Source organism: Heteronotia binoei, chromosome 1 (assembly GCF_032191835.1).
Source record: "Heteronotia binoei isolate CCM8104 ecotype False Entrance Well chromosome 1, APGP_CSIRO_Hbin_v1, whole genome shotgun sequence".
Classification (NCBI taxonomy): domain Eukaryota; kingdom Metazoa; phylum Chordata; class Lepidosauria; order Squamata; family Gekkonidae; genus Heteronotia; species Heteronotia binoei.
The window spans coordinates 139,647,674-139,670,872 of NC_083223.1; the positions used below are offsets into that span (position 1 = coordinate 139,647,674).

The window sequence follows — 23,199 nt, forward strand, 5'->3', positions numbered from 1 at the left end:
AACTTGAATGGAGTATAATACCATAGAGTCCACCTTCCAAAGTGGCCCTTTTCTCTAGGTGAATTGAGCTCTATCACTTGGAGATGAGTTGTAATCCCAGGACACCTCCAGCCATCACCTGGAAGTTGGCAGCCCTTTCAGAAGAGGTTTTAAATCTTTTTGGATGTGCATACATGCTCAATAACTTATGTTGTATTTTCTGTTTCTGCATATCATATTTTTAAATGACTTTAAAAACCTAAAACTTACCACCTGTGTCCCATGTCTTTGACTTCTTCCTCCTCCCTTTCTGATCCTTCCTGGAAGTATTTTACTACTGCATGCAGTTCCTTATAGTCATGATGTTGGGTTCTTTTTCTCCCCAAAGTGTCAATGAACTCCATGACCCAACATACCAGTATGGAATTGATGCGAGTAATTTTCAGGTAAGTTAGTGGCAGACAGTGCTTTGTAAAGCAGACTCATAAAAATACTGTGTCCTTTTCAAGAAATCATTTAATCTGTTTTCGTTATTTGTGTAAAATATGTTGCTAAATGGAAGGTGTGCACTGCCTCTTTGTATTTATTGTTTTCTAGATGGAGTTTAATTTTCATGGAAATTATGCCTCTGGAAGCAGGAGTGGGCGTAGTGTTCTGTTGCATGTGACTGTAGTGGCAATTCTGTGTCTTAGTTCAGAATTAGAAATTTGATTTGGTTAAAACAGGAATTTGCTGATGTGATATGTTACCTCTTCTGGCCACCCTGAGCCCGTCAGGGGAGGGTGGGATATAAATCTGATAAAATAAATAAATTGGACTTCCATGTTCAACAGAATTCTCTAATTCGGATGAAGTCCTGTTGTTGCCCACTTTGCAACATGTATTTTTGTTAATCATATATTAGATCTTGCATCTGATTCCACTTGTAGTTTCTAAAATCCATCAGAACTGTCTTTTAATGCAGTAAAATAAAAAAAAACAACAGGATTAATTTGTTTTATTAAGAGAAAATGAGACAACAAAGAAAATGTGGCCAAATCTGTAGGAGAGTCTTGAAAGCTTTAGCGTATGGATAACGTTTTTGTGTATTTTAATGTTATATTTTCCCACTGATAAAGAAGCATATTCTGTAAAAATATTTTTAAAACCCTACAGTTGCCTTCTGTGTCCAAAGTTTGCATTTCAAGGCATTCTTTGTAGCTGGTCTATGATCAGGGGAACTCAGTATACCTAGGGATGCACAAGAGCCCTAGCACAAAAGCCAGCCTGTATCACTCTTGAGGCAGATACAGATGTACTAAAGCACAGATAGCAGAGTTCTTGCTGTGCTCATATTTCAGATACTTCAATCTTGACCTTGACATTTTTCCTCAGACATATTAATCACAGATTTTTGGTATCTCCTGTGGAAAAGTGTCCTTTTGTTCTGCTTTCTGTGACTTCTTAGGAGTGTACACACAATCCAGAGAACAGGCTAACTTAGTTGTGGTAGTGGCATTTTGTGCTTTGAGTATATGTAGCTGCCATTTTAGATTTCCCCATCACATGTACACCTCAGTAGAATGTTGCATTCTGTTCTACCTAGCTACATTGAACAGATGGGCCAGACATTCATTATTGTACGGATGATAGTCTCCATTTTTATAGTATAAAGATGTAAAGGAAAGGAAAGAAATATTCATTGGTAAATATTAATATTAATTTATAAAAGTTGGTTTTATATTCTCTTCACAGGGAATGAAAATATTTTTCCTTGTGGTGGCAACTGTGTACATTTTGTACCTCATGTTTCTAATAATCAGGGCATGCTCTGAACTTCGTAACATGCCTTATGTTGGTAAGCTGTTTTCTATACCTGCCTTTTCTGTAATGAAGTGTTTTTCTGACAGGTGTTTCAGATAACTCTGTTTTCCTTTTCCCAGATCTCAGGCTAAAATTCTTGACTGCATTGACATTTGTGGTACTTATAATTAGGTAAGAGGTTTCTTTTTTTGTAAATTGGTATAACTTTGGTAATATAACTTTGAGCGTCATATGTTGGTCAAAATACTAAGCTGTAGTTCACTTAAAACTATTTGTGTACTGCCAACAAAGCAGATATTATAATTAGATGGTGCACTGCTGAGTGTACATTCAAGGCACATGCTATGTTCCTAGTGGTTCAATTCCTGAGCTCTCCAATTGAAAAGATCTTGGGAAGAAGGGCTCCTCTTTTGCTGACTGGAAAGCTGCAGTCACTTAGGGTGATATCACACAAGAGATTTGGTCCACCCTGCCACCCCTCCCCTCTGGATTAAACAGGTGTGATCACACATGCACATCTGCCCCCCTGTGTCATGCCTGTCCTTACCTTGTCATAGGATGGGTTGGGACCGGATTAAACAGCCACCAGGCACTTCCTGGCAGCAAATGTGCATGCATGGTGCATTTCCCAGCTGTCTCAATGGCCTAGGAGTGTGATGCGTGCACGACGCATGCTCAGGAGCAGTCTGAATGCTCCTCTTGCACATGTGCAGTGCATGCCTTTCCCAGTAGCAGGGTGGGGGCTGTGTGATTGCTGCAGGATGCATCAAAGAGCGCCAGCCTTTTCAAAGCTGAGAGACAGCCATGGCAAATTCCGAGTTTGATCGCTCCCTTAGCATGGACTGTGCTGGCTTAGGTGGACTACTGATCTGAGTGGGTATGAGGCAGCTTTGTGTGTTCATGACACAAAGTTTGTCCTGCTGTCACTCATGGATTGTTGCAGGTTCTTCATATTATAAAAAAGTACCTTGTTCAAATTCTGCTGTCAGCTTAAGTTTGTTTGGTTGTGTTATGAACCAGTACATTTGGCAGTACACTTGGCAAGGAAACCAGAGAAGCCATGTTGGATCAGGCCAATGGCCCATCCAGTCCAACACTCTGTGTCACACAGTGGCCAAAAAACAAACAAACCCCAAGTGCCATCAGAAGGTTCACAAGTGGGTCTAGAAGCCCTTTCACTTTGCCCCCTCCCAAGTATCAAGAATACAGAGCATCACTGCCCCAGACAGTTCCAATAATACACTGTGGCTAATAGCCACTGATGGACCTCTGCTCCATATTTTTATCCAATCCCCTCTTGAAGCTGTTTATGCTTATAGCCGCCACCACTTCCTGTGGCAGTGAATTCCACATGTTAATCACCCTTTGGGTGAAGAAGTACTTCCTTTTATCTGTTCTAACCCGACTGCTCAGCAATTTCATTGAATGCCCACGAGTTCTTGTATTGTGAGAAAGGGAGAAAAGTACTTCTTTCTCTACTTTCTCCATCCCATGCATAATCATGTAAACTTCTATCATGTCACCCCGCAGTCGACGTTTCTCCAAGCTAAAGAGCCCCAAGTGTTTTAACCTTTCTTCATAGGGAAAGTGTTCCAAACCTTTAATCATTCTAGTTGTCCTTTTCTGGACTTTTTCCAGTGCTATAATATCCTTTTCGAGGTGCGGTGACCAGAATTGTACGCAGTATTCCAAATGAGACCGCACCATCGATTTATACAGGGACTTTATTTATTTATTTCTCAAATTTATATCCTGCCCTCCCCGCCGAAGCAGGCTCAGGGTGGCTAACAACAGTCAACTAAAACAATAAAACAGTAAGCAACAATTAAAATTTTAACAATAATCAGTACCAATTAAATAATTTTAAAACAATGTAAAACGATTTAAAACAATTTTGGTGCTAGTGTTGATACTATTATGATACTGGCTGATTTGTTTTCCCAGCATGGCGTTGGCCTTATGGCTATGAAGTCTTGTGCTTCGCCCCCAACTGACAGATTTACTAAAGCATAAGGTTTTATGAACTGGAGCTTGCTTCAGGTATCTGATGATGTAGCTGACAAAAGCTCATTCTTTAATATGTTAATCTTTTGCAGAAGATGCAAAAAAAGGAGATTTGTAGTGTCTTTGAGACTGACATGGCTGCAGCCCACTAGGGCTGACAGGCAGCTTCTGCAAGCAGACTCTGCCTGAGGTCCTTCTCTGAACTGTAGATTAATTGATACATATTATTAGGAAATAAAAACAAAATAATAAGAACTTACTTGCTGGGACAGATGAAGGTCCATCTTTTCTAGTTTGATTTTGTCTTTTTTCCATTTTGTCTTTTTTCTATAAGCCTCTAGAAACCTCATAAGCAAGCATACAAATCCATGTTAGTATTCCAGCATCCTGTACTGAGACTGCTGTTTGCTGTTATGAGTAACAGTGGCTAGTAGATTTCTTCATTATGAATTTGTCCTTTAAAAAAAAGGTTTATGTATGACTGACCATCACTAAATCTTACTACAGTTCAGAGTTTGTGATGCGGTTATTTTCTGTACTGAACCTAGAAACCACCTGGTGCGCTACAAGTTTTTCTTTGTCCCACCCTTTTGTTGCCTAATGTGTTCACTATAAGAAGACTTTGGATCTGCAGCTTTCTATCATAACCCCACCTTCTTCCAGATGTGCCAGTACACCTGTGCTTCAAAGTGTGGGAGTTTTCTGCTCACTGATAATAGATTTTATCAGGAAAAATAGCACTTCTGTATTCTGTTCAGTTGAATCTTGATTTGAAAATGGATTACAAAAGGTAAAGTAATACTTAATTTCTCTCTTCCTATCCATCAGCATTGCTATACTGTATCTGCGATTTGGAGCACAAGTTTTACAGGACAACTTGGTGGCTGAACTTTCAACTCACTATCATAACTATATCCTTTTGTTGTGTCCTCCTGTTAGATTCAAGTTTCAGTCAGACTATTTGAGGAAATGAGTCTGGTTTTGAAGGATTAGTAAACTCCACTGTGCATGGGAATATGGTTGTGATCAGCTGTTTATCTGAGTCTATCATGTGTGTAGGGAGGATAGCATCAAACATCACCAACTTAAGCATTCTGCTGTATTGTGGCTCAAAAACATTGGAATGAGCACTTCCTTAGAGGAAGTGTCAGTGACCTCAGCTACCACAAAATAGCTTTGAGGTTCAGAGGATAACGTCTGAAGTTCACAGTGTGTTTGCACTACTGGTGCTAGAGTAACACATGCCCCTTCAGTTCCAGTTTGCTGGGAAAGTGCTCTTGATCTGCACCTACTGGGGAAGGCCAGCTTTGCTTCCAGCTGCAGAAAAATAAAGTGGTACCACAGAATGGTGGGTGGGTTGGCCACAGTTGGTGCACAGTGTAAACGTGGTCATGCAAGGACACTGCCATGCACTTGATATTATGGCTATGAAGTGTAGTATTCTCTGCTTTCATGCATACGCAGTTTTGTACCTGAGGCATTGCCTTTTTCGTTTATTATAATAATATGGTATCTCAATACATGACTTGCAAAGCTGCCAGGTTTCCCCGTTTTTTGGATGCTTCAAAAAGTCTGCGGTGAAAACGTTGTGAAAGCAACGTCACCCCAGAGTCGGAAATGACTGGTGCTTGCACAGGGGACCTTTCCTTATATTGTGGAGCCACCTTTAATTCTTGTCCAGATACTTAATTTGGGTGAGGGCCTTGTCCAGGTTTTCAGTTGGCAGTTCAGAGATGAGCATCAGGAGCTGTATTGTATGATGTCCTTGACTCTTATCACCTGCAGAGTTCTTGTCATTTTATGGCTTACTGAACTTCTATCTCTACACATTAGCCTTTGTGTATTCACCATCAAAAAATGCCCTTTATGGTAAGTGAGTCTGAGTTGCTGCTTCTTCTTGAACTGCTTTGTTGCAGAAAAGGTTACCTTCCATACTGTTGCCTAAAACATTCAGGGAACTGTAGAATAAGCAATGCAGACTTTGGTATCAGATGATGCTTTATGTAGCAAAATGAGTAAAGTGCACATTCTCTGATATCTTCCACCACATGTCACTTCTGTTGCTTTATCATGTACAGAAGAAGAAAATGGTGGCTGCTTTAGTCCATCAAACATTAGAGGTGTAGGATGACCTGAACATGTTGCATGAACAGATGACACTGGACTTAGCCAGAAACTGCTCAGTCATATTTTTAAAAATGATCTTAAACAGGGCTATATAGATCTGAGCAAAGGGAAGAGGAGCTGAATCCCATGACTGGGAATGAGTCCTGAGTTCTCCTTTATATGCATGTTAGTTATTTCAGTTCTATGGCATTAGCTTTTACCTAGAGCTTTTTGCTTCATTCTGGACAACTGAGAGTAGAATGAAATTATACTGCAGTATGAAGCCATCCCTAACCTTTTCACAAAAGAAAAAAAAGATATCCTGAAAAAATTCCTGGCTACAGGACCCCCTCACTGAAATCAATTGAATTTAAAAGTAACTGTGTTAATAGTGGAAGCTGGCATACCATCTGTCTGCGCCTTAAAAAATGTTTTCACAGCTGTATTATGAAATGTATGGCATAAGGCAGGGGTGGCCAATGGTAGCTCTCCAGATGTTTTTTGCTTTCAACTCCCATCAACCCCAGCCATCATGGCCAATGGCTGGGGCTGATGGGAGTTGTAGGCAAAAAACATGTGGAGAGCTACCATTGGCCACCCCTGGCATAAGGATTTATAACCAGGTTTTAGTTGGTGCTAAATTCCCCACTATGGTTTAGATTTACAGCAGGAAGATAGAACAGAATAAGTTATCAGTTTGATGACAGTTAAACTTTTTCTGGTGGCTTTCTTAATAGACATATTTGAGATTATTAGAACAAACATATGACATGTTAAAAATTGTAATCTCCCCCTGAATTTCTTCTTGCAACTGATATCAATGAGGGTTTTTTTTTTTAAACTGAATATATTTTAAAAGTTTGATGTCAATTCATAGATAGTTCACAAGGATGTCGTATGTCAATGGGCAATAGGGGCTGGGCAACAGTAGAGGGAGGCACTGGTAAGGAAGTATTTAAAAGACCGTTAACAATATGATGCGCTGTATGGATGGAGCCCCAGGAGTTGGAAAGTTCTCGTTTGTTGAATGTGTTTCTTCCTACAAAATCTTTCAGAATCTCAGTTGAAAGACAATCCTGCCTTTTCCATGCTGAATGACTCAGACGATGATGTGATTTATGGGTAAGTAACTTAACACATGAAAGAAATCAATTGTGTTATCCTAGTCTTCAAAATAAAACCAGTGGGGTTTTTGTGTTGCCTTTGGACTTTAAAAGGACTGCTCTGTCACTCGGGGTTCTGTAATGAGAGGAAATTCTAAGAGCCCTGGCTCTGTGATAATGTGGCATAAAGTGCAAACCATTTATTGAGAAGAACTAAATCAAAAGGTTTCCAGATAACTGGATAGGGGCAAACCAGTATGACAGCTGTCTTTAAACCTTAATTAAAGGGGAGAACTTCCCAAACAAGTTTTGCTTTTTTCCCCACAGAAAGCTTTAAAGCTAGTTTTCCATGCTGTGAATTTTGCGCTATATAGACACAACATGGTTTTGGGAGGGTTGATTTTTGTAATGAGGAACTGACAAATGTAGAAAACTGCCTATGGTGGTTAGCCATCTGCCTACTAGATATGCTCCTTTTGCCCCTGTGTTTGTGTGCTCCAAAACTGCCATTGAGAGCCCTCTTTTCAGTCTATTTGAATTTGTGATAATGAAATACAAAGTAAATATTAAATCATACTCTGCCAGGAGGTTATATTTTTGTGCAGTTTGAAACCATAATGTATTTGGAGGTTAGGGAAGGTATGTGTGTGTGCATACACACAAATTGTACTAATTCTGTGAAAAGTGGGAGAGGTAAAAGAATTCTCAGTTCTTGTCTAGGGCCCTGTTTATTCCTTTTTCCTTTCATCTACCTGTCCTTTGCGCTGACTTGTAAGGCCCAGACTAGCCTGATCTTATCAGGTGTTGGAAGCTAAATAGGGTGGACTCTGGGTAGTACTTGGAGACTACCAAGGAAGTCTACCATCCAAGTACTACCAAGGTTGCTATACACAGGCAGCCAATGGCAAACCACCTCTGTTCACCTCTTATCTTGAAAACCCTACAGAGTCGCTTTAAGTCAGCTGTGACTTGACAGCGCTTTCCATCACCACCACCACTTGAGGCAAGCGCATGTTCTGAGCTGAACCATATGTGTTATACTTGGGATGTCTTGAAAAACGCGTAAAAAAGCTTATTATGCCAACTCAACATAGCCAGATTTTGTGAACATCACAGGAAGTGGAAGTCTTCATAGATTGGAAGAAAATATGGGATACTGAACTAATCCTTTGTTTGAGCGGGTTGAGGCAATAAGTCCTTTAGAACAGTGGTGTCCCAGCCTTTTAAACCACTTTTTAACATCAAAAATTTTCATGTATCCCAGATGATAGTAGTGTTAGGCCAAATGCCCTCAAAACGAGGTTGGGGAATTAGTTTAATGGACACTTGGCTTTAATAGGAATCTTTTTATCAATGTATACCAGGCTCAACCATTCAGAGAGTGATGCTCAATAAACATAGACTCTAATTTAATAAAATCAGTTGTAATTTATTTGAAATAATAGTTCTTTCACACAAGGTATAAAACAATCACACATTCACACAGGTCTAAAGAAATATAGAGAGATCGATAGGGGTACATATAAGGATAAACATACAGGGTGATACTACCTCTCGCAGACTCCAAGGAAGACTCCGATGGCGACGAATGAGGGAACGGGGAAGGGCCCGAAACTGATCAGGAATCGGGGATGTGTCTATACAGCGGGATATGGGGGTTGCTGAATAGAGAACACACCTGTGGGTAGCTAGTCCACAGGTTATATAGAGTCACCTCAGTCCTGAGGGGATGGGAGGTGACTGGGAGGGGAGATGGGAGGTTCCGCTGATGACCACGAAGGCCGGACATCGGCTGGACCAATGGTGAGTCTTTGGCGACACCTGATTGGGTGTATGCTTTGACCAATGAACATCACCTTCATCCTGGGCATCCTGGAAACTTCCAAGTTGCGACAGGGCCTGGGGCGGCTCCAGTGGTATCAGTATGGAAATGGCTGGGTGATTGGGATGAGATGGGATTATCTGGGAATGTGACAATAGGGAATCAGATATGGACCTAGGTATCCCCGGTGTAGACAAAGGGCTTGGATGTGGCAGGAGAGATCCTTCCTCTTTCTCATCATCTCCTGGGTAAGAACTGCTGTTCAGGATATTACTGAGCAATTAGGATCAACAGTCGAGCTATTAATCCATTCATAAAACGGATGGGTTGCTTGCGGGCTAGGAATGACCCAAGGTGTGTACGTGAGGTTCCCACTAAGAAGGAATGAAGCCCAACCAGGCAGGAAGATTGCTACAAGTGGTGTTAGCGAAACACAGTGGCTTCCATGCTTAGCGCTTCAACACCGGTCGCCTGGACAGCTCCGTGGCGGCGTAGCCTCCTCCTCACCATGGCGGACTCCACGCATTAGCAGGGAAACATCCGTGTGCGTCTGCAGACACTCTGTGCCTGTCTCAAGCACGTATACATTATGCTGTTGGTACACATGAGTCCCTTTTGGTTCCTGAATAGCTCTGCTCGCACTCTCTGGCCAGACGGGTGCAAGCTCACTTCTCCAGGCGCCCTGGCAACCACGTTTGTGACTGCTATTGGGGAAAGAGGGGTCATTTTCTCACAGTAGTCATATTGCTAGTATCCATTGATGGAGAAAATACATAATGATAAAACGCTAATATGAATTCAGTAAGGCTTTTAAATGGCTTTGTATCTCATTAATCACATCATCATCTACATATATTTGAAAAACAATGATATATGTGTGCACAACATATTCAGTCTACAGGAGATATGTATGCTTATTTATTATGCAAGCAATTTAATGAGACGGCTGGTGCTGTTTGCAGTTTTCAGAGACTGGAAGTCTGATTGAAGGATAGACCATACAGACAACACAATCTATGAAATCTTCATATGTTTGTATAGCTTGGAGTTATGGGTGTAGCTGCCTAGAATGAGCCATTTGCTAACACAGTTAGTACTTATGGGAATTTGCTTGGAACCCCAGTGAACCTTGACAGATTTATTTTGATTTTAACCATTTTTTGTGTGGTTATTTGGCTCCCAAAGAAACACTCTGGTATCAGACTCTAGCACAAATAATGATTAAAATGCAATAAAAATGTTCCTTGTGGAAAGAATTCTAAATTGTGCTGGATTCAGGCATGATAAAGGGGGATGCCTGGCTGCTTCTCCCTCTACTATGGCTTTAGTGATAGCACTTGGCTTGGAAGGCCTCCTCGCTAGAATACGTGGTAAGATCTCTGGGCACATGTGTTGAGTTGCAGGTCTTTTCCACAGCTGATGATGTAGTGGTTATTAATCTAGGTGGCAGAATACATGAGAAATCTAGTGGCACATCCACAAGTAACACAGTTTATTCTAGCATAAACTTTCTTGAGTCAGAGCTCACTTAACATGCTTGAAATGTCTGGAGGCAGCCCCTCCTCTCCTGCACTTAACTGGGCTATCCTGGGGTAGTCAAGTGGGAGATGTCACATCCCAGTGATGCTCCTGACCCCTGAATGTTGCTTGATACAGCCCAAAGGATGGGAACCACAACTTTAGAGTGATGTAGAGTTGATTGATATGAATTTCTCTTTTTCCCTCAGAACTATAATTTGTGTTGCTTACCTCTGAAATGTCAAATTTGTTTTTGGGCAGGAGTGACTATGAGGAAATGCCACTTCAGAATGGCCAAGCCATCAGAGCTAAATTCAAAGAAGAATCGGACAGCGATTAAGTGTGTGTATTGCACATTAACTGTAATATAAGAACAGAGCAGCTGTGACTTCTCCCCATGTTTCTCCTATGTTTACTGATGATTGAGTGTATCCTTTGGTGGAAAGACTTATTTCTCCTTTTCTGTTTACAAAACCTAAATCTGAAGGGGAAAATCATTTTTGGAAGATTTGTTTTAAAGTGACTACTATAAATATTGAAAATATTTGTGATTAGATGTTTCCAAAGCAGGCTGCTGAATCAAAAATGCTTCCGAGGTTTTAATTGATTGTGAATTGCTTGTTGATATTCCAATATTAATCAGCTCCAAATGAATTTATTTGACTGTTGCAAACTATATTTTGATGTGCCTGTTGCACCATCCTTTTTTGGCCCCAAATCTTAGCCAAAGATAGCACTTCTTTGCCTTGGGAAACCTTAGTGTGTGTAAACAAAAACATAATGAATATCTTCTGTTATAACTAAAGTAACAGAAAGAAGTGTGCAAGCTTTCAAGTTCTCCAGAACCCTTCATCTGGCTTTATGCTAAACTGAGTTCTGGAGAACTTGCAAACCTGCTACTGTTCTTGGGTACCTTTCATTACGACAAAGTATTACATGACATTTGTTTCTGGTTTCTGCTTTGAACCGAGGTGGCTACTGCAACAGCAAGGTTGGTATTTCCATTTCAGGGATGAAGAAGTGACAAGGCAGAATCATGATTATATGTCAGTTGGTTCAAGAGTTCATCAAATAAGGGTGTTCAGTGAGTTGCCTATTTTTGTTAGGCAAAATTCCTTTTGTTATCAGTGTAATTGGATTTGAGAGCAAGATTATTTTATAGAACTATTCCAAGGCCATTTATCTAAATGGTTAGATTACAGATATCAGTGAAGAGCACACCATTGTACCTCAGTATCTCCTGTTTAATCTGACTAATCTAACACTGGTTCTCTTATAAAAGGGTGCAATATCTAATTTACAAAAATATTTCCCCTTAAACTCTAGATCTGCTTTCTAAATGGGAATATTTAAAATAGTTTGATAGTTTTGGATGGATAGCCATGTTAATATGTAGCATGTTAATCTGTAGGTCATTCTGACACAATTGGAGCCGGCAGTTGCAGATCTTTCTTGCTCCCCGCCCCTCATAGTCCTTTCCAACTTTGGGAAAATGCATCAATCACCAATCCTGTCCAGTTAACTGTGAACTGGATCCAGTGATCTGTTGATGGAAGGTGCTTTCCCTTGTTTCCTTCACCCCAGCAGTTCTTTCTGACCTTAGGAAAGTTAATTCCTTGGGATCAACATAGATGAATGACTAAGTGGGGTGGGGTGGGGGATTGTGCTAAGGAGGAAGAAGGGAGGAAGGCATCTTGTCCTCTTTCTTCCTGTTTCAGTCAGTGCATCTCTGTTGACAGAAGAGGTAGGAGTAATCTCATCTCCTTCCCTCTCCTCAGCACAACCCACAAACCCACATGGTTACTAGTCCACACGGGTCCTGCAGCTCAAGAAATCAGCTTTGAGGTTGGAAAGAATTTCTGGGAGAGAAGGAAACAATGTGCATCTCTCGGTGTCTTCCAGTGATGGATCACTGGCCCAACTCTCATAGTGAATTGGCCAGGATCTAGATCGATGGTTGAAGCATTTTGTTAGACCAGCTGAATGTTTGCAGGGGTGGAGGAGAGCTTTCACAGGAAATTGGAAAGCTCTGCAATCATTCTTGGAACTCTTCCTGCTTCCAAGCCTGCCAGCACAGGACTAGTCAACATCCTATATCCTATGGACGTAAGGTGAAGTAATCTTTGCACAGAGTCTGTCAGGCTGGTAATTGGTCAAATGTTACTCCATTGGATGCATGTGCTAGATGTTAGCCACTTTACACAGTATAACAGTGGCATGATTGCTGCCATGATGTAACATGCCCCACTATTGGTCCTATAAAAGGTATGATCTTGGCCATCCTGTGTGCATCTGAAACTAACATCTCTCCTGGCTCATCTTCACATTCACCCACAGTGACTTGCCTGCGCAAGAAGCTTACCAAAATGATGTTGCCAATTGCAGTTTGAGAGTGCTCTTCATACTTTCCCATTGGTTGCAAAGGTTCTGTGAATTAGCATCATATGGAAGTTTACCCAAACCCAGAATTTGTCAGTATTTTTATATGCTTTCGCAGGCTCATGTTTCTGTCTGTAATACATCTCCCTTGTAGGAAAGCTACATACTTTTACTTTCCAGAGCAACATGACATTGATCAGTATGCTGCCTGTTTGAATTGAATGTGAAAGTTTAGTGTGTTTCCACTAGCTACCCTTGAATTACTTTTAAGTTATTGTTCCCTTTTGCTTGTACTAATAGAACATAAAGTTCAAGTCATAGGCTGGGATACAAAGAAATCCTTGCCAGAGGGTAAAGCACTTCTGTGCTTGCATGGGTTTTTTTTGTTTTGTTTTTTTGCTAGTTCCCTCAGGCTACATTGCATATTTGTTGTGGATGTGACTGGCTGCTGTGGTAAAGGCGTCCAGTGCACACATTGAACACTAGGTGTAGTATTTTGGGTTCCCGACATCAGCACTTACCTGATGGATAGTATCACAGGACTTCCAATACTATGAAGGGTTAGTTGTGCAAGTCAGTATCTATGTAGATATTAATGTGATAAGAGAGTGTAATGTATTTTGCATATAAACTTTCTGTATAAGAAAAGGAGCAGCTAAAATAATTCACTTTTGCTAAAAGTGAAATTTCTGGTAAACCATTGGCAATGTCTTTGTTTTGTGACGGTTAGCAGAGCAGAGTGCTTATATATACTTGGCGCTGTGAATTTCTCTTAGCAAAAGTCAAGACTAAGGCTGCATTCAGACATCATGAACAAGCCTCCATTGAATTTGATTAATAGGCATATGTATGTGCTGCCTCCTTCCACTTGTGTGTGGAACACAAAAGACCTCCATCTGACTCCAGTTTGTTGCAATGTCTGAATGTGAGCACCTGGACATTGGAATGTTTGCTTTCCCCCCAAACCAGGATATCTAAACTGTGGTTTAGAATTCTAGTTCACAGTGAAGACACAAACACCAGTGCCCAGGTGTGTGAATTTGAATTTCATGATGAATTTGAGTTAGATTGAAGACTTGCAGAGTGAGAAATCTTCAGTTGCACTTGCTAGCAAGATGGCAAGGGAAATAACCATAAGGTTTGTTCATAATATCTGAATAAAATCATAGAAGAGATTCAGCATGGATGTCATAAAACAAACCTAAAGAGTGTATGTATGTGGGTTTTCGTAATTTAGATATGTTAGAACACTATCTAGGAAAAGTGAACTACTCTTTTGATATATTTGCATTTTCGTAAATTATTGTTTGTTGCTCTTCTAACTTTAAATATTTAACATAACCCCAGGTTATGTTTCCTCTCAATTTAAAAAGAAAATAAAGGAATGAGGATTTTTGTGTTGAGTGTCCCTAAGGTAAACTGGTATTTGAACTGATACTACTTCTGGGGATCCAGTAATAACAATTGTTCTCTATCTACCAACCCACTCAGTTGAAACAGTTCAACAGTTTCAGTCCCAAGAATACCTTCCTGGGAATAAGCCCCACTGAATAATAGGGGCTTACTTCTGAGTAGGTCTGCGTAGGATTGTTTCCCAAAGGAGCCATATGAAGAACCTAGGTTTTCCATTTTCCTGTTTCTTGGCACTCCATAAACAGCAAAGTTCTTCTGCTTGTATTTGAAGCTTATCAGTATTACCTGAGCGCTTTAAAATGGCTTGATTTATATTTAGTAACTAGGGCACAATTCTGCCAGTGCTGAGCACTTTAAAGTCACATTAATTCAAAGGGGTGCTTGCTTAGATCTGTTCCATTGAAATCTGGCTCAATTGCACTGCTAACTTGTAGGGCTTCATGAATTGCAAAAAGAGTTATCTAAAATTTAGCTTATAAAATCTTGGAGTTGAATCCAAACCTATGGACACTGAGCTAGCAGACATGCTGTTCTTCTGCTTCTTGTCTGTCTCCAGCTCTCTCATGCCCTTTGAAAAAGCACTCCTGAAGCATGGAGGAGCTTGGGGAACAGTGAGTCAGGCTACAGGTCATAGGGGAATTTGGTAAACATCCCCACCTGCTCACGTGTGACTACTTATTCCATTCATAGTGGTGAATAGGATTACTTCTCTTATCCACATGTGGCATCCTCAAGACATTTCTCTGACTTTCAGCAGCAGCTTTTGGGGGGAGGACAGGGCGGGGGGGGGGGGCTGGAGAAAGGTAGAAACATTTTTTTTGTCTCCTTCCCCAGATGCATTTCCAGGGTGGATCATTTTAAATAGCTATTCATTAATTAATGAAAGCTAAAAATGAGAAACTGAGATGGTGTGTGGTCCTGGACACTGTGTTTTTTTAAAATGCCTTTTGTAGACTCCTTGTATAATACAGCCTTTCTTCATTATAAAAAGTTATAAGTTGTTTAAAATGTTGTAAAGCAACACAGAAAACTTAGTATAAACTAGCAATTGCAAAATGGGAGGTAGTTGAGAGGTTCTCTGATTAAACTGGTTTAACATCATTCCCTTACCTGGGCCACACACAGTGGTTGGGAGCTGAGATGTGGTGCCAATGTGTGTAATTTCACTGTTTTAGCCAAAAGAGTGCCTGAGGAGAAGATTGACTTGTGTGGTTACATATTTCCCATAGCCAGCTGAGGTGTTGGTAGTGAAAGTGCCTTTTGTTAAGGTGTTTCATTGTTTTAGCAACTGTGGAAGCTAATGTACTATTAGGGTAAAAATCTCTGTGTGAGAATATGCCCTAAGTTAATAGCTTGTTCTAGTCATTTGCACCCACACCTTCCTGGCCCTTGTTTTCAGATGTTCAGCCTTACCACATGTGATTGCATCACAAATCTAAATTTTACTGTAACTGAAGCCATATCTGAAGTCCTGCAACTGCCAATAAAGTCTTGAACTGAAACAAGACAACTTTCAGTGCCAGTAAATCTGAAATAGCAGCATAACAAAGGCTGCACTGAATATTCTCCACTTTAAATGTTTGAATAGTAACTAGCAAATTGGGGGGTGAGTTCTCCTCCAGTTGATTTCCATTATGAATATTCATCTTGTTTTCTTTTTTATAAATCCTGTTCAGCATTCTTGTTGGCTGCTGTTTCTTTAATAGTCTTTTTCTCCTTGCCATTGGCTACATTTTCTTCCATCCTGGATTAGTCATGTGAGTGATCCTACTCAATCAGGAATCACAATTTAAAGGTTATGAAAGAATGTTCTTCTAATCAAATTTGCCTGTCATCACAGGGTGAGGAGGAAAAAAAAACTTTTGCAGAGCATATTGAAAAACTGTTGAAAAAAAATCTTTCAGCACTGTTGAAATATGCAAGAGTAACTTTGGATAAACTCTAAGCATAAGCCAGTAAAGCAGGGGTTCCCAGTGTGATGGCAGCTGACACCTTTCTGGAAATTCACCAAGTGATTTTGGAAAGTGGGTGGGGCCAGGTGAAACTTCTGTCCAGCAGGGCTTCTGATTGGCTACTGGGAGATCTGATTGGATGTACAGATTTTTAAAAGAGTTCTTCACTGTGTGGCTGAAGGAATGCCGTGTGTATGCAAGGAAATATTTTTAAATAATATGTTCATTTTAAAATGCACCTTGTTAAGCAAAGCTTCTACTTGAAATGTGAAAGAGTTACCATCAAGAGTTATAAAGTCACTCCCTGACATTTTGTGGTTGGCTCTTTTCTCCTTTGGCAGCTATACTGTGTTTGGGCCCATCACTCTGTATCAGAAACAGTTGGGGACCTCTACAATAGAACAGCAGGTTAGGGAACAAAATTTGTTTATGCCAAAATCTGAAAGGGAAGAAGGGTGTTTAGTGAGAGACTTGGCAGCATGGTATTGTGCATCTTTACTTGGGTTCTCAGTAAACTCAGTGCAACATGCTTTTAAAATATACAAAGAACTGCAGCTTTACAGTGGGAATCTTTTTGACTGGTGATGGAGCCCAAAGGCAGTTGTTGCATTGAAAACATGTAGTCTTGCATTTTTTAGCCATATGTTCCAATTGTGCCAGTAATTTATATTTAAAAACTCTTTAAACCACTGTACAACTGAATTCAGCTTTTGTAAATAAATGTAAAATGAAGTAAGTCTCTAGAGAGAAATTTTATACCATAACATGGCAAGAGGATGTGCAAAGTATATCTGCATGTTAATAAGAAGCTGTAAATACAGTTTTGCTTTTTGGGGGGAGATATACATGGTGTATCTTCATGTGTCTTCTACATGCTTGGGGGAATTGCTATTTTGTAATCATGAGTTGCCAGGAACACTGGAAATAACTTTTGCTGGGCTGGAATCTATGAGCAAAATCAACATCTATTTGCAGTAAATATTGGGTGCTGAAGTGCTTAGGAGGCCCTGTGCATAATAAAATCATTGTGTTCAATATGTTCATAATAAAAGTTTTATACTTGTACCTACGTAAATTGTGTTCATTCTTGCAGATGACAATAAACAGGACCATTCTTTAAATGTTTGTGTCTGGATATGTAAATTAGTCTGGCAGTACATAATAAAGGTAAAACTGATCTGACAGCAGTGAAATTGAAATACTTTTATCATGATCTATTTTAATTCCCTGAGATGCTTCTGGCTTTCATAGTAGAAACAGATTTGAATGGATCTTAAGAAGAAAATGCAATTGGTCTGATTTAAGAAGTCATTGTTAAATATATTGGCAGTGGTGTGAATGAAAAGAACACAAAAGAAATGTGTTTAGTAATATTTCCTATGTGATTCAGAAACAGGCCATGGAAGAGTGATAAAGCACATCTCTAACTGAATAGATCCTGGAGAGCAGGGCTAATGAAGGCCTCTGTTGGAGTCCAGAATAAAAAAGGTAGTCCCCTGTGCAAGCACCAGTCGTTTCTGACTCCAGGGTGACGTTGCATCACAATGTTTTCATGGCAGACTTTTTTAATAGGGTGGTTTGCTATTGCCTTCCCCAGTCATCTACACTTTTCCCCCAGCAAGCTGAGTACTCATTTTACTGACCTTGGAAGGATGGAAGGCTGAGTCAACCTGGAGCCGGCTACCTGAACCCAGCTTCTGCTGGGATCAAACTCAGGTTGTGAGCAGAGAGCTCGGAGTGCAGCTTTACCACTCTGCACTATGGGGCTCTTACGGAGTCCAGAATACCAAGCAGGTAAATCAATGGTCTGGCTTGGTGTAAGGCTACTTCATATATTTACGTGGAGGATTTCTAGGGGGCATGTCTCCCCCTCCATATCCTCCTTCCTTCCCTGGCAGCCCCCATAACCTCTCCTCTTGCCTTGTTTCTGTCTCACTTGCATCAACCAAACTGCCTCTGTCTGTGCCCCATTCATCAGCTTTACCTCCCCCTGGCAACCTCTTCCCTTTTCTCTCCCAACCACATACCTTTTTCTATTCTCTCCTTTTCCTGGTTGTTTCCCTTCCTTTTATCTTTTTCACCTTTTTCAGTCTTCCCCCCCGCCCCCAACATCAATACTGTTTGTTGACTGACAGAAACCAAGGCTTTATTTAAAACATTTCCATGGTGCATTTCTACCCAGCTAGACGTACAAACACACAGCACAACCAGTGATGAAGACCAATAACAATTATTGGAGATATAGCAGACATAACAAAAGACAGAATACAATGATAGTGTATGACAGACAAATGTCCCAAGGGAGGGATTTCCAAAGTTTTGGCACCATGCAGAAGGCCCTTTTCTCTGGTTGCCACCAGTCTAGCCTCATAGTGGGGGCACCAGAAGCAGGGCCATTGAAGATGACCAGAGTACATGGGTAGTAGGTTCATATGGGAGATAGTTCTTGAGGTGTGTTGGTCCAATGAGTTACAGGACTTTAAAAATTCATACCAGCACCCTGAATTGAGCCCAGAAACAAATTTTGAGCCAATGTTGATGGAATAAGATTGGAATAATATGGTACCTATGACCCATACAAGACAATATTCTGGCCATGGCATTCTGTACCAACTGTAGGTTCTGGACAGCCATCAAGGGTGGTAATCTAGTTATCATAGCAAGATTTTTCCTCATCAACCAAAGCTGTTAAAATGTACCATTGGCCACTGATGCCACCTATTTATCCAACATGCCAGTATTGACTGTTTTGGCTGCCTAGAATGGCTTCCAAAATCCCAGAAAGGAGTGTCATGAGATCTCAATGGACCTTTGTCGTTTAAAGCTACAGATGTCGCTTCTATTATGCTGGAATTTTTACCCTCCCCCATTGTAATTTTTTATTTATTATTATTATACAGAATTGAAATCAATTTATATCATAAAAATAAAATAGCATTCTAAAAAAACCCTTAAATTCTGCAGATGGCAGTATCAAATTTCATCTACTTTATATCCCCCAGCTGGTATAAAACAGATGACATACCCTTAAGGTAGTGGGTCAGTTCAACAAAATCATTCAGCAGGGCCATTTCAACAAGGAGGCCACACAGATTGATAAAATGCCCACCACCTCAGTCAAAGGCCCAGCAGAACAGCTCTGCCTTATAGGCCCTGCGGAACTGCAACAGTCCCCACAGGACTCTAATCTCCAATGGGAGCTTGTTCTACCAGGTAGGAGCTAGGACAGAAAATGCTCTGGCCCAGGTTGAGGCTAAGTGGACATCTTTTGGACCAGGGATTGATCTATGGCACGTAAAGCTCTCGGGGGAGAGGGTATTGTTGGAGAAAGAATCTATCTTAACCCAGCTTTGACAGCTCTGCAATGACAGCTGGTGATCTAGCCGGCATGCTAGGTCACAGTGAACTCATCAGCAGGCTGGTTTGAGTCGGCTGAGGACAGGTGAAGGAACCTGGTGAGTCAGCATGACAATGCACTGCCAGGACTGGCTGACTGGACTATAAATGAACTGTGTGTGTAATGCACAGGTCTCTTTCTGAGAATTGATTTGCTGGCGGAGCGTTTTGTTCCTGTGATCAATATATTGGACTGCACTAGAGAGCACGTACTGTATATAATGTAAATACACTACTTTGGCACTAGTTGCAGGTGTCTGGCTGATTTCTTTCCTGGAGCTCAGTGTCGGGCTCATCACACTGCTCACTCTGCTAGCGTCCGCACCGACAGGGTTATGGGCCCAGAGCGGTTCCGCTGCGCGGAGGAGCACCGTGAGAGTTGAGCTGACCAAGAGTTCGGAAGGAGCCGGAGGCGAGGAACGCCGGTTGAAGGACAAAGAAGCACCAGCTATCTCATTTTGAGAGCCAGAGGGAGGACGGCAGCCAGCTGTGTGGAGGAGTCGGCATCATGGCTCAGCAGCAGCTTGCAGTGGCCGTCGAGAAGCTTAACTCAGCCAACTACGCGGTGTGGAGCCTGAGAATGGAACACTACCTTAAGCTTGAGGGGCAATGGCTGTTTGTAAGTAATCCCCCTGCCGCGTTATCTCCTGCCGAGACTGTGTTAGCCAATAAGGCGCTGGCAAACATCGTGCTAGCAGTAGGAGATGACCAACTAGTATATGTGCGTGGAAAGGACACTCCCAAGGCTGCCTGGGACGCGCTCAGTGGGGTTCATGTTAGTACCACTGCTGGCTCCCTTATGGCCTTGACTAGAAAGATGTTCTGCACTTTAATGCCAGCCGGAGGGTGTGTAAGGCAGCACATCAAGAAGCTAACGGACTGCTTTGTTGAGCTTGAGGCCAGGGGCAAAACTGTAGCTCCTGATGACAGAGTTTACATTTTGCTGTCGTCGTTGCCGCCCGAGTTTACTCCCCTGATAACATCACTGGAGACGGTTGATGTGGCGACTCTGACAATGGAGTACGTGTGTGCCCACCTGCTTGATTTCCAAGAGAGGATTGCGGCAGTGAGCTGTCCGGGGGTGTCGGCTGAGGAGCGTGTGGCTATCGGCTCGTCTGGGAAGGCGTCCAAGAGCGAGCTGGCTTCGGCTGCTGGCAGGCAACCAAAAGCTAAAGAGGAGCCGACTGCACTGGCTGTCCGACGTTGCTATGGTTGTGGATCGTCCTTGCACCTGCTCCGAGCTTGCCCAGAGAAGGGGAAGCGGCGTGGACGGAGGCAGCGAGAGCAGAGGACCACCAGCCCGTGTGAGGAAGAAGCCCGGCTGGTCACGTCTGCAGGAGAGAGCACAGGGTCTGCCTGGATTTTAGACTCTGGTGCAACGAGCCATCTCTGCTGCGACAAGGAGCTGCTGAGTAATGTTGACATTCCTGAGCACAGTCATGTCAGATTAGCTGACGGGACCTCCGCAGCTGTTATATGCTCAGGCAGTATTGAATTTCCTGTGTTAAATTGCACTTTGCAGCATGTTCTGTGTGTACCCTCATTAAGGTCGAATTTGCTAAGTGTGAGCATGTTAATTGACCAAGGTTACCAGGTGAAGTTTGAAAAAACCTGTTGTAAAATCCTAGGAGGTGGGGGGAAGCTGCTTGCAACTGGGAAAAGAGAGGGAAATATATATGTGGTTCAGAGTCATTGTGCCCAGGTGGCACAGGTGTCAAATGTGCCAGTGCACAATCAGTGTATACATCTGCTCCACAGGAGACTCGGGCACTGTGGGTTTAGAGTGTTGATAAAGACCTTACAGTTGGTGCCAAGTCTGAAAGTAAAGCCCTGTAAGTGTTACCTAGACTGCCAGGTCTGCAAAAAGACCAAGAGCAGGGCTTGTGCTGTTGCTAAGGAAAGCAAAAGAGAGAGTAAGCGTGCCCTAGAACTCATTCATTTAGATATTATAGGCCCATTGCCAAAAAGTCTGTCGGGGAGGAGATACTGCTTAGTGGCCACCGACGACCACACAAGGTACTCTTGGGTGTTTACTATGGTGCATAAATCCGAGGTGTACAAGGTATTCACAAAATGGGTCAAAGCGGTGGAGAGGGAGTTGGATACGCGTGTCAAAGCTGTTCAGACCCACCGCGGGGGGGAATTCTTGTCTAATGAATTAAAACATTGGCTGGCGAGCAAGGGCATTGCCCACCGTTTAGTGAACCCAGCCACACCCCAAGAAAATGGGCATGGAGCTGTACTCCAAAATGTGATGTACTGTATGTTAGAAGATGCAAAGTTGCCAATTGCTTATTGGGCCGAGGCCATGCATTCAGCAGTTTTTGTGTATAATCGCATTTGGTCCAAAGCTGTGAATGACTTGCCTTATAGAAGGCTGTACAATAAGTGTCCAGACTTAAGGTTTCTGAGAGTCTTTGGGACAAAAGCTTGGGTTGGCATCCCCTCCGAGAACAGGAGGGAGGGGGATGGCCGGGCAGGGAGCCTAACTTTTCTGGGCTACAAGCCAGAAGCCAGGTGTTATCGCTTTTGCGATAAGGAAGCGAAGATAACGCTCAGTAAGACTGCCCAGTTTAATGAAAGCGCCAGCTGGCCGCAATTACACTCTACTGAGAAGGAACTTGTACTGCTGCCAAGCACTGATAACGGTGCTGGAGTCCTGCCAAGGGTAATTAAGCAGGAACAGCAATCTCCCGACCGGGAACTGGTAAGCAGACAAGCAGAGGAAGGTGAGCTCCAAGTTAGCACAGAGCCTCAGGTGCAAAGTCAGGAGGTGGAACTTGAAAGTCAGGAGGTGCAACCTCTGAGTCAACAAGAGGAACCAGGCCAGGAGGTGGCAACAGATCAGCTCGAAGGAGACGAGCCCGGTCCGAGCACAGGGCCACGAGTATCTGCTAGGGCCACAAAGGGTATACCTCCTGCCAGGTACAAGTTGCCTTATGTTACACTGGTAGTTAAACCAGACCCACCAGGGTTCCAGGAAACGCTCAGGAAAAAGGCTGAGGCGTGGAAGGTCTGGGTGGCAGAATGTGAGGCACGGAACAGGGAGGCTGAAGCCAAACGCCAGAGGGAACTGGCTGACCAGGATAGTAACAATGAATTCCTGGATTGGAAATTGTAAATCTGTGAATATGATAATGTAATGTTGCTGTCTGTGAACCAATGTGAAGGCATGTGTGTATAACAATGCAGAACATTGTGAGTGTTGTACAGTTACCAGATATGAATGTAAACTGTATCCAATGTTAATATTCACTGTGGTTGGGTGCACTGGGTTCAATAGATTAGGAGGTGTGTTGGAGAAAGAATCTATCTTAACCCAGCTTTGACAGCTCTGCAATGACAGCTGGTGATCTAGCCGGCATGCTAGGTCACAGTGACCTTATCAGCAGGCTGGTTTGAGCCGGCTGAGGACAGGTGAAGGAACCTGCTGAGTCAGCATGACAATGCACTGCCAGGATTGGCTGACTGGACTATAAATGAACTGTGTGTGTAATGCACAGGTCTCTTTCTGAGAATTGATTTGCTGGCGGAGCGTTTTGTTCCTGTGATCAATATATTGGACTGCACTAGAGAGCACGTACTGTATATAATGTAAATACACTACTTTGGCACTAGTTGCAGGTGTCTGGCTGATTTCTTTCCTGGAGCTCAGTGTCGGGCTCATCACACCGCTCACTCTGCTAGCGTCCGCACCGACAGGTATATGGAAAGAGGTGGTCCC

At 42.2% G+C, this 23,199-nt stretch overlaps 1 protein-coding gene across 4 annotated transcripts in view; it reads left to right on the forward strand.

Moving 5' to 3' along the window:
- TMEM181 (transmembrane protein 181) overlaps nucleotides 1–17,144 on the forward strand; it is a 50,352-nt gene extending 33,208 nt beyond the window's left edge. For 3 of the 4 annotated variants that reach the window (XM_060241444.1, XM_060241460.1, XM_060241452.1), the window contains 4 exons: nucleotides 368–425; nucleotides 1,714–1,816; nucleotides 1,902–1,953; nucleotides 4,615–4,790. In XM_060241444.1, coding sequence (XP_060097427.1) covers nucleotides 368–425; nucleotides 1,714–1,816; nucleotides 1,902–1,953; nucleotides 4,615–4,759 — 358 coding nt within the window. In that variant the 3' untranslated portion in view covers nucleotides 4,760–4,790. Of the gene's footprint in view, nucleotides 1–367; nucleotides 426–1,713; nucleotides 1,817–1,901; nucleotides 1,954–4,614; nucleotides 4,791–5,565; nucleotides 5,656–6,947; nucleotides 7,015–10,596 lie in introns of those variants that run through there. The other variant, XM_060241471.1, reaches the window with a different exon arrangement.
- The last annotated feature ends 6,055 nt before the right edge of the window (nucleotides 17,145–23,199 follow it).